Raw genomic sequence first — 12,323 nt, 5'->3', positions numbered from 1 at the left:
ATTTTTTATACTTTTATTGAAAGACTTGCAAACAGAGCACAGTTTACATAGGGACAGAATAGTGGATGTCTAGACTTGTTCAGGAGAAAAGCACAGAACCCGGTATTACATAGATCCAAAAGCAGAATGAACTTCAGAAAGACTTTTTTTTTTACATGATAAAAAGGAGCAAATATAGACATTATTGTCCAATTAACAATACCAAATGAATGTGTCGACAAAACTGGAGAGAAATGAAAACAAAATGTCTGGGCAAAACTTCTGGAGAACTTTGAAAAAAAGAAGAGGGTGTGTGTGTGTGTGTGTGTGTGTGTGTGTCTGTGTGTCTGTGTTATTGCAAAGCCTTTACACAATATCTTGCATCTTGAGATTTTTCCCCAGCTGTCCAACAGGTTTGGAGCGACTCACGAGACTCTGAGTGACAGTTCAAGTTTAAATACACTATATAATAAAACAAATCTCAATCTCCAGGAGCCAGTGGAAAGGCCAGATCCATTTAGATTCACAAACGTCTGTACAACTCTGTGTGACTGCACGCCCATGACCTTGCAGCCTCGCTATAAAATCAATAGCTACATAAATAAAAAGGAATGAAAAGTAACGAAATAGGATGAGTTGATTTAAAAAAGTAAATGTCAGTTTGGATATGAGGAAGTTTACAACATGGGAGGAGAGCAAGAATAAGGAACCCAGTTTGTTGTTTGTATTTACAGTTTATAGGGAATAATGCAAATCATAATACTTCCTCACTGTAAACGCTCACAATTAGCTGAGAATTTTACCACACTTTTCTTATTTGTGTAGATTCATAATTTGCAAACTGCGCTGAGCGCTTGGATTCCAATATGAGGAGGCTTTGGGGTAAGCATTCATGCGCACAATCTGGATTTGAGATGAAAAACAAACTTTCTCTTTGCAGCTGTCATACAGAGAAAGTCAGTAGAGTACTCCTCCTACACTCCAGTCATGAGAGTATTTGAATGGCATAGGAAGTTTTCCATCTAATCGCTATTCTCAATATGAAAACACAGCCAAACCAAACACTGCATGGTTACTTTTCCTCTGGGAAATAATTGGATGATACTTCTGGGTGAGTCTTTAAACCGTCAAATTTGAATTTTAAATCCAATTGGCCAGGTGTTTGTATCATGGACACCTGCTTCATAGCCCCCTGCCCATCCCAGCTCTGGGGGACTGGCTGGATCGAGCAGCATCCCTCTGTCCATCTGTGTCTTCCTGCTCTCCTGCAGCCTGGGGTGAGGACTGTGTGGGTGGAGAGGGTGGGGGATAGGAGGGAGGAGGGATGGTAAGACGAGGGAGAGATGGCAGCGCGGGCCTGGGAGAGGTTGGAAGAGGCGGAGGAGTGGCTGAGGTTGCAGTCGTGGAGTGTTGCGAGGAGCGTGCACGGGAGGTGGCGGGCGAGGCGTGTGTGCTCCTGGCACGTGGTGGCTCGGCAGGGCAGTCACTGATTTGCTCTAGCAGTGAAGGCATGTCTCCCTCAATCTTCTCCAGCACGGCAGCCATTTGCTTCTCTATCTGCTCGATCACACTGTCCATTTGCCAGTCGCTTGTAGTGCTGCTCCCACCTCCTGTATGTGGTAGCCCAGTCCCGTACATCCCTACCCCTCCTCCACTCGTGTACAGGGAACTGTATGGACTCCCATAGCCCCCTGCTATCCCCATCCCTACAGTCCCAACTTCTGGGTTGTACGGTGTGGCATGACGGCCCAAACTAGCAGAACTGCCTACTGAATAACAACCCTGTCCTGTTGCAGGACCTGGCCTCGCTATGCTAAACTCAGCACTGTATCTGTCTGTTGTCTTGGCATTTCTATCCCGTCTACCCACAGGGCTAGCATCACCCCTTAACCTAACTCCTAATCCTACATCCACCCCAGCTCCAGGACCCATTGCTGGAGCCACTGCCACTGACCTTTCTGCCACTGCCTCAGGTACTTGTGTCTGACACCAACTTCCATCACTCTCATCCCTCTGCGTGGCCGGCCTCTTCTCTGGTGAGGCTGTTGCAGCAGCAGAAGCTGTGGGTGGAACGCCATGGAGCGTTGCAGCCATTTTGCGTTTGCTGCTAGGATCAGGGGAGGCGGATGTGTGTTTTTTGTCAAGATTAGCGCCAGAGGAACCATCCAACAGCTTGGAGGGGTCAGGCGTCTTCACAGGGGTTGGTTTGAACTCTGGAACAACTTTATTTTGACCCAAATTGGCAGCCATTTTCCTAGTTCCATCACCTGCTGCTCTTTTTGCACCAACTTTATCAGGCTCCTCCTGTGCCAGTTTGGGGGCTGCATTTGATTGGCTTTGCTGACAGAAAGGCTCCTGAATATCTGACGGGGAAGTTCCTACTGATGGGCCCATACTTGTCTTTGCCTCATCCTGTTTTTCTCCGGCCTTACTCCTCCCCTCATCCTGGTCCATACCCACTGGTGTATTTTCAACAGTAACTTCTAAAGACACACTACTTGACGTCACCCCTCCATCACTTGTCCCTTTGTCTCCCTCATCACTTGTCCCCTGGGACACACCCCCCTCACCATCTCCTGCCTCCTCACTGCCCTGAGCCTCGGCTGAACTGTCAATCAGTGCCTCCGAATTCTTCAGTCGCTGCATGAAGGTGGTGACACGGATCGCTTTCTACAAAACAGACAGAGGCAAAGAAACAAAGGAGAGAACGATAGCCATGTAAAGAGAATTAGATTGACAGCATGTTGTTTTTTCATTAACACCCATATTGACTTGTTTCCCTAAAAGAAAAGAAAAAACTTTGGTCCTATATTGGTTATGACAAAGCATATAAAGTAAGCTTTGAAGACAAGCATTTGACAAAAAGCCTGTCACGACACCATGATTTAGCATCATCATACTAAGCGCTGAGATGTGATTAGTGTGAAGTGACAGTGCAGTAAGATTGGTGCCATGTTGTTGACTTCCAGGAGGCTATGAACTATTGTACCCTGGTTTAAATCAATCTCAAGACTCACTCTCTCCAAGCCACTCCTTGACTGCTTGCTGTCTGGAAAAGGTAAGTGAACAGATAAGTCTAAATCTCTTCCTCTGACTCCATCTGACTCCTTTCAATCTACAAACAGTCAAGGAGTTAGGGAAAGTGTGTGAGCTTAGAAGTTGTTTCTAAACCAGGGAATTGATTCTCTGGAAGTGAAAAGCCATTTGGATAAGGAAATGTCACAGTATACAATATGGCTTGACTGAGAAGCTTCAGTATAGCTTCAAGTATGACTTGAATGTGACACTGAGGTACAGTATGGGGCAATGAGCCAGGATTCACGTAAGAGGAATGACAGAGGGCCTTAAAGTTCAAATCACTGCTGTTAAACAGTCCACAGTGGCCTATATCCCTTATATCCTTTCCTTTTCTCCCTCTCCTTATCTACACACATAGAAAAATACACAAGCAATGAGCAAACCCTCTTCCCTGTTGCTGATCATTATCTTGTTTGTCAATATCTGGTTTCATAGGCTAGTGCAGATGAGGAGTAAGAAAGGAGCAGAGCGGGCCACTTTGAACATCTGGGTCTTAATCCAATGAAGAAAAGTGGGGCAGAGTGGATGGATCTCTTCTGGGACAGGACAGGAGTGACAGTGGGCAGGAACAGAGCTTATGAGAAGAGTTTCACCAGCCCGAACATGGTCAATACATCTCAAGGCTGACTGAGGTTTCCCAATTGGTTGATTATTATCAACACTTTTAACAATAGAAACCTCCTTTAAATTCAAGAGGATGCTCAGCCATTGGAAAGATGTTTTGTTATTGAATCATGCCGGACTGAAGGTGAGTTTCTGCCCACGCTCTGTCCTTCCACTCTCCCTCGATATGAACTACAATACCTTCAACTCCTGGGAACCACATGGGGGAAAGAGAGAAGAAGGTTATAACTGTTACTTATGCTGTTAGGTCAGCACTGCCATCTTGACTTCCTCCCTCTCGGTGTTCAGCATTCACACCCCCAGGACATCCTAATGACCTTATCGTTTGCAAATTTAAAATATACTGCTGCAGAGTTGTACGCTGAGCTAAAAGTGCCTCATGTGCAATCATCATTACAAATAGACCAATTATCATCGCAATTATTGGCATCATTTTCACTGTAGTCATCTTTATTATTGGCCCTAGCATTCAGCTTGCGTCTCCTCCTTTTCCTGTTCTGCTTACTTGGCTGTATTATCACAAACTTCATTTACTAGGAACAGGAAAAAAGAGTGAATTCATACCCGCCATTTGGCCTTTGCAAAGTTCTTCTCAAACTGGGCACACACACCGTCCTTCAGGTTCTTCTCTGATGCGCCATTCCCTGCAATCCTGGCACAGGTGACAGACAGCATACAAGTGAGCGCAAAACCCTGTGCCAAAGCGCTCGTGCTGTTGTGGTTATGTGCACACAATTACCATTCATGCCAAAGTGCATCCTGGGCAGTGATTCTCAGCATCTGGTCTACCTCCATGAGTCGACAGACAAGCTCTTTAGCTGAGAGAGAAACAATAGATAAGAGAGACTTTAGGGAAAAAAGTATTTGTCTTTAAACATGGAAGATGGTGACACATTTCATTGTGACATGTGAGATAAAGTAATTTTGGGCTATGTGAACATAAATATCTGACTTAATCCCTCTTTAAATTTAGGCAACAGATGGACAGGCAGACTTTTTTCCTAACTACCAACACGCCCAATACTTAATGCCACTGAAAACTCAATTGTGTATTTATTGCCATCGTGTGGTAGAGCAGTGTACCTGCAGGTGAAATGTCATCCCAGTACGGAGAATCAAACTCAAAGTCACCGGCAACAATGCGACAGAAGATGATGCGATTGTGTAGATCTGTGTTCTCCTCCTCTGTCTCATCATAAAAAGGAGGGTTACCTGATAAGCTGCAAAGGGAGAACGTAGATAGAGAGACAGTGAAAGGGAAGTTATTTTTCAAACCTTGAGCTCCAGAAATTGTCCTTTATAAACAACAGCTGAAATCTGATATGCTGCTCAGTTTGTACTGGCCTGCTTGTTGTATCTATATTTGGTAATCACTGATGTGAGACTCACAGTATGAACATAATGACACCCACAGCCCAGCAGTCCACAGGACGACCATATCGGTGACGAGCCACCACTTCAGGAGCTGAGAGACGGCAAAGAGAAGAGCAGACACAAAGACAGAGAAGAAGACAGATATGAGTGGCTGGCTTATCATTTAAAAACCATCACGCTGCATCCATAATTCCACCCCACACAGACAAGAGCTCCCTTTTTCACTCTCTATCTCTCTCATTCCTTTTCCCGTCAGGGCCTCTGTTCCCTTTCCTTATTTATTTGCCTAATTACTCCGCTCAGCATTATGAATAACTATCCTGACCTTTCACTGGAGAGAACAGGGCCAAAGCAAAGTTCTACACTCTAAGTTGCCCTCGCATAAACTTCAGACAGAGACAGAGGAGCGAGACAGCACACAGGAGATGAGAGGATATGAGAGGAGAGGAGGAGTGGGAGGAGGCCAAGAGTTAGGGGCTTTCAATTCTGTGTACGAGTTTTACCATAATAGTTTATCTCTGACAGATGTTGATCTTTAAAAGCACAAGGAAGTAAAGACATCAAAAGGTAAAGGATGCCCACAGGCCTACATTCACAACAGGAAGTAAAGCCAATGGAAGGGCGTATGAATGGATGAGAGATGGAGAAACACAGTTATATATTTAGCTGTAAACAGAGTATATCCTACCCAGGTATTCCGGTGTCCCACAGGGCTCTGTGATGGGTCCATTCTCAAACCTTGAGAGGTAGAAATCCCGCAGAACGACTTTGTTGTGGTTGTTTTCTGTGTAGTACATCAGGTTTTCCAGCTAAACAAAATGATGGACAGAATTAATTATTTTCATACAAATACATGCAGACTACAACCCTACACTGTATTGAACTGATTCAGTGCTACAAACATATGAGAACTAATAATCAGCGGACATCGAATGATAATACCACCACGAGCTGTAAAACGTCTCAGCAACTATGGCACATTTTAGGAGGCTTCAGTGGTTTAGGGAATCCAATACAGTAGAGTCAGCTTTTCTATTATTACTTGGCAATCTCTTGACAGGGGACAAGAACAGAGTGCATCACATATTTAAGTGGTCAGTAAGATCATTTGAAAATTTAAGCATATTCGTTCATTCATTTTCTGTAACTGCTTATCCTGTTGGGGTTGCGGGGGCTGGAGCCAATCCCAGCGGACATTGGGCAAGAGGCAGGGTACATCCGGGACAGGTCGCCAGACTATCACAGGGCTGACACATAGAGACAGACAACCATACATGCTCACATTCACACCTACGGCCAATTTAGAGTCACCAATTAACCTTGCATGTCTTTGGACTGTGGGAGGAAGCCAGTACCCGGAGAAAACCCACGCTGACACGGGGAGAACATGCAAACTCCGCACAGAAGGCCTCCCCAACTCCAGGATTTGAACCCCCCCATCTTGGGTTCGAACCAGGAACCCTCTTGCTGTGAGGCGACAATGCTAACTGCTGCACATATGCCACTGTGGTGCAATGGCATATGTTTTAAATTTCCCCTTGGGGACCATAAAGTTAAAGTTAAATGTTGAAACTGATTTGTAAGTTGTGTTTTGAACTGCCAGCAAGAACTTTTGGATCATCAGCTAAAGCATTACAGTGGTGATAGTGTAATCTTAAACTACATTACATTTACTACACCTTTGGTTGTATGCCTCCGCCAACCAGTCGAATTGCAGTTTACATCCATGTCCAGACCCACAGACAATGCTTCAAATATAAATGTTGCTACATAGAAGCTAAAAATTCTAAAACGTGGACATTTCACACACATCTTCAACTTGGCAGCACAGAAGATCTATAAAATCACCACAGTTTGAACGTGGGCATTCAAGGTTAGTGTCACCATTTTAGAATCTGACCAAATGTCTCCCCTGCTGTTCCTGAGTTATAATGTTAAGTAATGGCCAGGAAAAGTGCTTTAGCAGAACATTATGATGTCGCAGTAAAGCTGACCTTTGACCTTTTGGATTTAAAATGTCATCACTTCATTATTTTATCCTAATAGACACAAAATTTATCATAATTAGTAAATGAATTTTTGAGTTATTGCCCGAAACAAGTTTTGTGACATAGGTGACCTTGACGCAGTGACCTTGACCTTTGACTTTTGTCCACCAAATGTAATCAGTTCATCACTGAGTCCGAGTGTTGTTACGATATTTCTGCCAAATTTGAGGAAAGTCAGACAGATGAATGGACAACTTGAAAACATAATGCCTTCGTCCGTGGCTGTCACTGGTGCGGAGGCATAAACATAACCAAATGCATATACATACACACACTCGGACTCAGAGACATGGTGTTTCATTTGATTGTTGAGACTGATTATCATACTGTAGCGAAAAGATGGGAAACCAGTTGTTGTCGGAAGTTATCAGTGATCAGTGTGTTTTAAGTATGCACAATTCAGAGTTAACTGGCTGACAACTTTGTGTCATCACAGTCTTCAGTGTGCATGAGTGCATGTCTAACAGTCTGCGACAGCGAGATAAAGTTCTCCTGTACATGATCTGCAGTGCCTGGCCATTGATTTCCATTGACACACACTGTTTCGACCACTGAAGTCCCATCAGTGAAAGAAGATAAACTTCAGTATTGTTTGCTTTTTCTTCAACACTCCCTCTCTTATATATTTTATGAGCAGTTGAAGAGGTGATGGGTGAACTGCCTGAATCAATATTTAATCACCCTGTGTGCAGTGTTGATCATATGTCATCTCTTGACAAGGCAGATGAAGAAAAAGAAACACCAGAAACATATCTACCTGATTAGAGGAAGCATGGTTGTATTTTCCTGTCTGCCGTGTGCTATTTCTATTTAAACTGTAACTGGTGTGCTGTCTTGGCCAGGTCTCCCTTGGAGAAGAGATTTCTATCTCAAGGGACTTGCTGGTTGAATGACGATTAAATAAATCTTGGCCTGCCTTTATGAATGCATCTCTATTTCTGTGCTCATATTGAAATATAATTTTCATTCAGTTTCATGCGTCCATATCATATATACTATGTACTGTATATACCGTACATACAATATAGGCTGAAAGAAAATTCTGGATTCTACCAGAAGGGGGAGTCTGAAGCCCAAAGCATGCTTTCACTCCATCCTAATGGGTTGATAATGGGGGCTAAAGATATGAATCTGTCTGCCTGTGCGAGTATCACTAGAGATTGCATTAAGCCATAAAGACAGCATTTGCTCCCTTGCTAAAAAGGTTATCAAATGTTGAGTCATTAACTGACATGGCAGCGCAGTGCTTTTATGTGTCTCTAAAGAGATTCTGCTGACTATACACTGACGATTGCCTTCTGGGGTGTGATGGCAAACAAGGCCATTCATTCTCTAAATCTTTTTGTTTTATTCCTTTTTGTATTTTTAGAGGCAAGTCACAATCTTTTTATATCTTTTTTATTGTACTGACGCTCACCACACACGCATACGATGCCATAATGTAGGGAGAGGGCGACAGAGAGTGAGTGTGTACCTTCAGGTTCCTGTGAACTATGTTGAGGGAGTGTAAGTACGCCACAGCCTCCAGGACCTGTCTGATGACATTGGATGCGTCTCTCTCTGTGTAATTCCCTTGGTCCAGAATCCAGTCAAATACATCTCCTCCTGTGGCACTGCATGCAGTCAAACACACACACAAAAACATCAGCACACACATCGCCACATATACTAATAAAAAAGAATGCAAGTTGGTGCGACTGTTAACCACATGTTGTAACAAAATAATTCACTTTAAGCTTTCGGTAACGCAGTTATCAAAAGCCCTGTGCTCTTGTGTTTTTGTCCATTAGTAAGGCAATCTGCTTCTTCTGGCCCGAAGCTAGCACTGCTGAGCAATTAAAAATTAGAGTATTGGTCATTACTCTAAAAGACTTGGTTAACTTCGGAGAGTGTATAAATGATGGGTGTGATCATCACGTATCGCCCTCAGCAGGAGGACTATTGGCTGGGGCAAACGTGTGAGCTATGAACAGACACCAACTCATAAACAGACTGATGCACACACACAGACGGCTTTGAGTGCAGTCTGTCTCTCTTTATCTCAGCAGCAGAAGGGAAATCATTTGTCCACTCAGCTCCAATCAATGTTATTGCTGGCAAATAAAGTTGCAAATGTTAAAAAATGCACCAGTCACAAGTGACGTGGATTGGGCCCGCTTTGACGTATCGATCCTGAGCTCTCTTTAGAGACCCCATTATGGCAAAGCAGTGCTTCAGGAGCACTGAGTAATGTTGAGTCTTACTAAGAGCAAATACCTCATAAAATCTAACACCTTCCTCTGTTGCTGAGAGGAGCAGCAGAGCACACAGTAATAAGAGGGGAGACTCAACCCCTACCCCTTGAGCTGATGGATTTGTGCGTGTTAAGGTACATGAAGGCACATACACAATTAAGTCACGCACACTTAAGCACACATCGTCAGGAATGCTTACACAAGAAAGATAAATAGTGAAACACTCACAGCTCCTGGATGATGAAGTATTCTTTCCGGGTCTCGAATGTGTCTATCAGCTGAAGGATGTTTGGATGGTTGACCCTGGAACAGCAAAAAGGAGTCACAGACTGTAACCTTACAACAGTGAAGGGTCACACATGCAATTGAAGGGTGTTAAGCATTCTCTGGCATCTGAATAGTCTTATATACAAACAAGACTGTGTGGGCGTAAATCTCTTTGGCTGGTAGATACTTCAAAAAGCAGTGCAAAGCAGAAGTTACAAACACCTGAGCTTACATTATTAACCAGGGTTATTGCATGGTTTGTGTGTCTGCAAATATGAACAGAAATGTCAAATAACAAATCATTCTCTCCATCTCTCTCGCTCTCTCTTTCCGCCTCTCTCTCCATCCCCCAATCATACATCCATCTGTCCACAGACCGACTCCGTACAATTTCAGGATCATGATTTCGTTCTTGGCAGCCTTGCGGACTTTCCTGCCGTCTTTCTTGAGGAATTTCTTGCAGACAAACACCTTGTCCGTCTGTCTGTCCTTAGCCAGGCACAGCTCGCAGAACTCCTTCCTACGCAAGAGGAAGAAAATAGACAGACAGACAGACAGACAGAGAGAGGCAGAGAAGGTAAATAATGCTAGAGCACAAAATAAGTGTAGATGCTTTTGGAGAAAGCGTTATATAGATGGATAGATCCCATCTGAGAATAAGGTCCAAGAGAGACACGGCGTAATAGGCAGACAAAGTACACTGGATGTTTTGGTGAAATACAGTGAAAGAATTTAATTGGGTGGAGAGGCATTGAGTAGAATAAAAGGGTCATAAATAACAAATCCGAAATGGGTCTACCGCTGCCATGAGCTGGGCATCGTCTGGTTTCAAGCCTTTGGGGCATACAGTGCTTCAGCCAAATGGATTTTGAGAAGCTGTGTGATGCAAAATTTAACTACAACGTTTCACATTAAATCTTTCATGCCCAATAAATACTATCAGAGAAAATTCAATGGTCCCATTTCTTTCTTTCTTTCTTTCTTTCTTTCTTTCTTTCTTTCTTTCTTTCTTTCTTTTTCTTACCTTCAGTCATTACATTACATGGATGATATAACGCACTGTAATTGTGCTACCCTCCAAAGAATAGCAAATAAAAGGAAGACAGTTTATGTGCATGTCATATGCATTACCATATACTAACACATACAGCACGACACGACATGGCATTGTACAATACAGTATGATACAATATGATATGATACATTGAGATATGATGTAACTTTATTGCCTTTAGCTTCATTAGATTGAAATTCATTTTGCATCCTCCGACAGCTCTGCTCAAGAAGTTCCCCCACAAATTAGTCATACAATCACACAAATATCACAGGCCGATTTTGGTTTAGCAACAGGACAGACTGATGTATAAACCAATTTTTCAGCCTGTTGTGTTTAAATGGAGGGACTCTGAATCGCCTGTCACAGGGCAAAAGTTTGTATTCTCTGCTAAGGACATGCAAGGGGTTAGAAGAAATGCCATTAGCAAGTCTGTGGGCTGCCCTTAAAGAAGTGTGCTACAGGTTGACCAATAATCTTTCTACTTAACATGTGCTTCCCACAAATGTTGGAAAAAACGACTATACGTTAAGCTTGTAAATTCTATGTTTATAGTGCACAGTATGGGCCAATAAATACTGGCCATACTGGCCAAGAAACACATGGACACACACATTTAAGATGCGCAAAGTATAGAATAAAATGGGCAATTTGTTTTTCTTATATCTCAAGTTGATTATTATTGTTAAACCCACCCACTGATTGATAATGTCTTTCCTCTTACTGTCTTTTTGCTGGTGATATCTCATAAGATGTTGTTTTTATCGAAGAATAAAGCCCCTCCTTACAGGACGGCGTTTCAGAGCTCGTTCTGTATTTAAGCTCAACAACCGTAAGTCATTCTAATAAATTAATGGTAATAGAGCATAATTCTATCTTTACCACAGCCTCGCCGTGTTTTACTTGTTTTCATAGAATTAAGAGCACATGTAGCCCACAGCAAATGTGTGCACTTAATTCTCAGTTAATGTGTGTGTGTGTGTGTATGTGTGTTATATAAAACACGAGCAGAAATCTCTGAGGCCAGATGCTGATGTTGCCATATGGCCTCTTACACTGATTGGTGTGTGTGTGTGTGTGTGTGTGTGTGCCTTTAATGTGTCAAGGAGAGGTGTCCATGAAAAGAAAACTTTCAGTATCCGGCCAGTCGAGCAGCAGTGATTTTCACAGCTCTTTGAAAATCCGTCCAAAAGATTTATTTTTTTTAGGCATGACATAGAATATTTAAACAGAATAAATTAGAGACTTCCAACAGTGTGTTTCATGAATTGCCATGATCAAAAATATACAGACAATTGGTCTGGCCAAAATTTGAAGAATGTGTCTCTTAAGTCTGTTACACACTAGCCTCATGCTATTACCTTCTGTCATTCCTTCAGTGAAAGCGTTTGATATGCCAAACCAAATCTGCAGGGGAAATGATCCAATTTGAAATAATTCATGAAGAGAATAAAGACCATTTGGGAATACTGGAATGTGTCCATGCATAAAGCATGCATATGATACTTACGCTCGAAGGACCTGTCCAATCTCATACTTGTCCGTGACATCAGATATGCTGTCGTAAGTCCGCCCATCTCGCAGGGCAAGGCACCCAAATGGCATGACGGCATTCACCTAAGAAACAAAGAAAAAGACATTTCAATCATTGCACTACAAAGGGGG

The 12,323-nt window shown here is 42.9% G+C and overlaps 1 protein-coding gene across 2 annotated transcripts in view; it reads right to left on the bottom strand.

Annotated features, from left to right (window-relative positions):
• Positions 1–58: 58 nt before the first annotated feature.
• The window catches only part of camkvl (CaM kinase-like vesicle-associated, like), a 53,806-nt gene continuing 41,541 nt past the window's right edge, over positions 59–12,323 (bottom strand). For both annotated transcript variants that reach the window (XM_049582367.1, XM_049582366.1), the window contains 10 exons: positions 12,169–12,275; positions 9,993–10,124; positions 9,566–9,640; positions 8,578–8,716; positions 5,744–5,864; positions 5,071–5,146; positions 4,765–4,901; positions 4,421–4,499; positions 4,246–4,333; positions 59–2,649 (listed from right to left, as the gene is read on the bottom strand). In XM_049582367.1, coding sequence (XP_049438324.1) covers positions 1,162–2,649; positions 4,246–4,333; positions 4,421–4,499; positions 4,765–4,901; positions 5,071–5,146; positions 5,744–5,864; positions 8,578–8,716; positions 9,566–9,640; positions 9,993–10,124; positions 12,169–12,263 — 2,430 coding nt within the window. In that variant the 5' untranslated portion in view covers positions 12,264–12,275 and the 3' untranslated portion in view covers positions 59–1,161. The remainder of the gene's footprint in view (positions 2,650–4,245; positions 4,334–4,420; positions 4,500–4,764; positions 4,902–5,070; positions 5,147–5,743; positions 5,865–8,577; positions 8,717–9,565; positions 9,641–9,992; positions 10,125–12,168; positions 12,276–12,323) is intronic.

This window comes from Epinephelus fuscoguttatus, linkage group LG7, assembly GCF_011397635.1.
Source record: "Epinephelus fuscoguttatus linkage group LG7, E.fuscoguttatus.final_Chr_v1".
Lineage (NCBI taxonomy): Eukaryota > Metazoa > Chordata > Actinopteri > Perciformes > Serranidae > Epinephelus > Epinephelus fuscoguttatus.
This window is presented reverse-complemented; position numbering and strand designations above follow the sequence as displayed.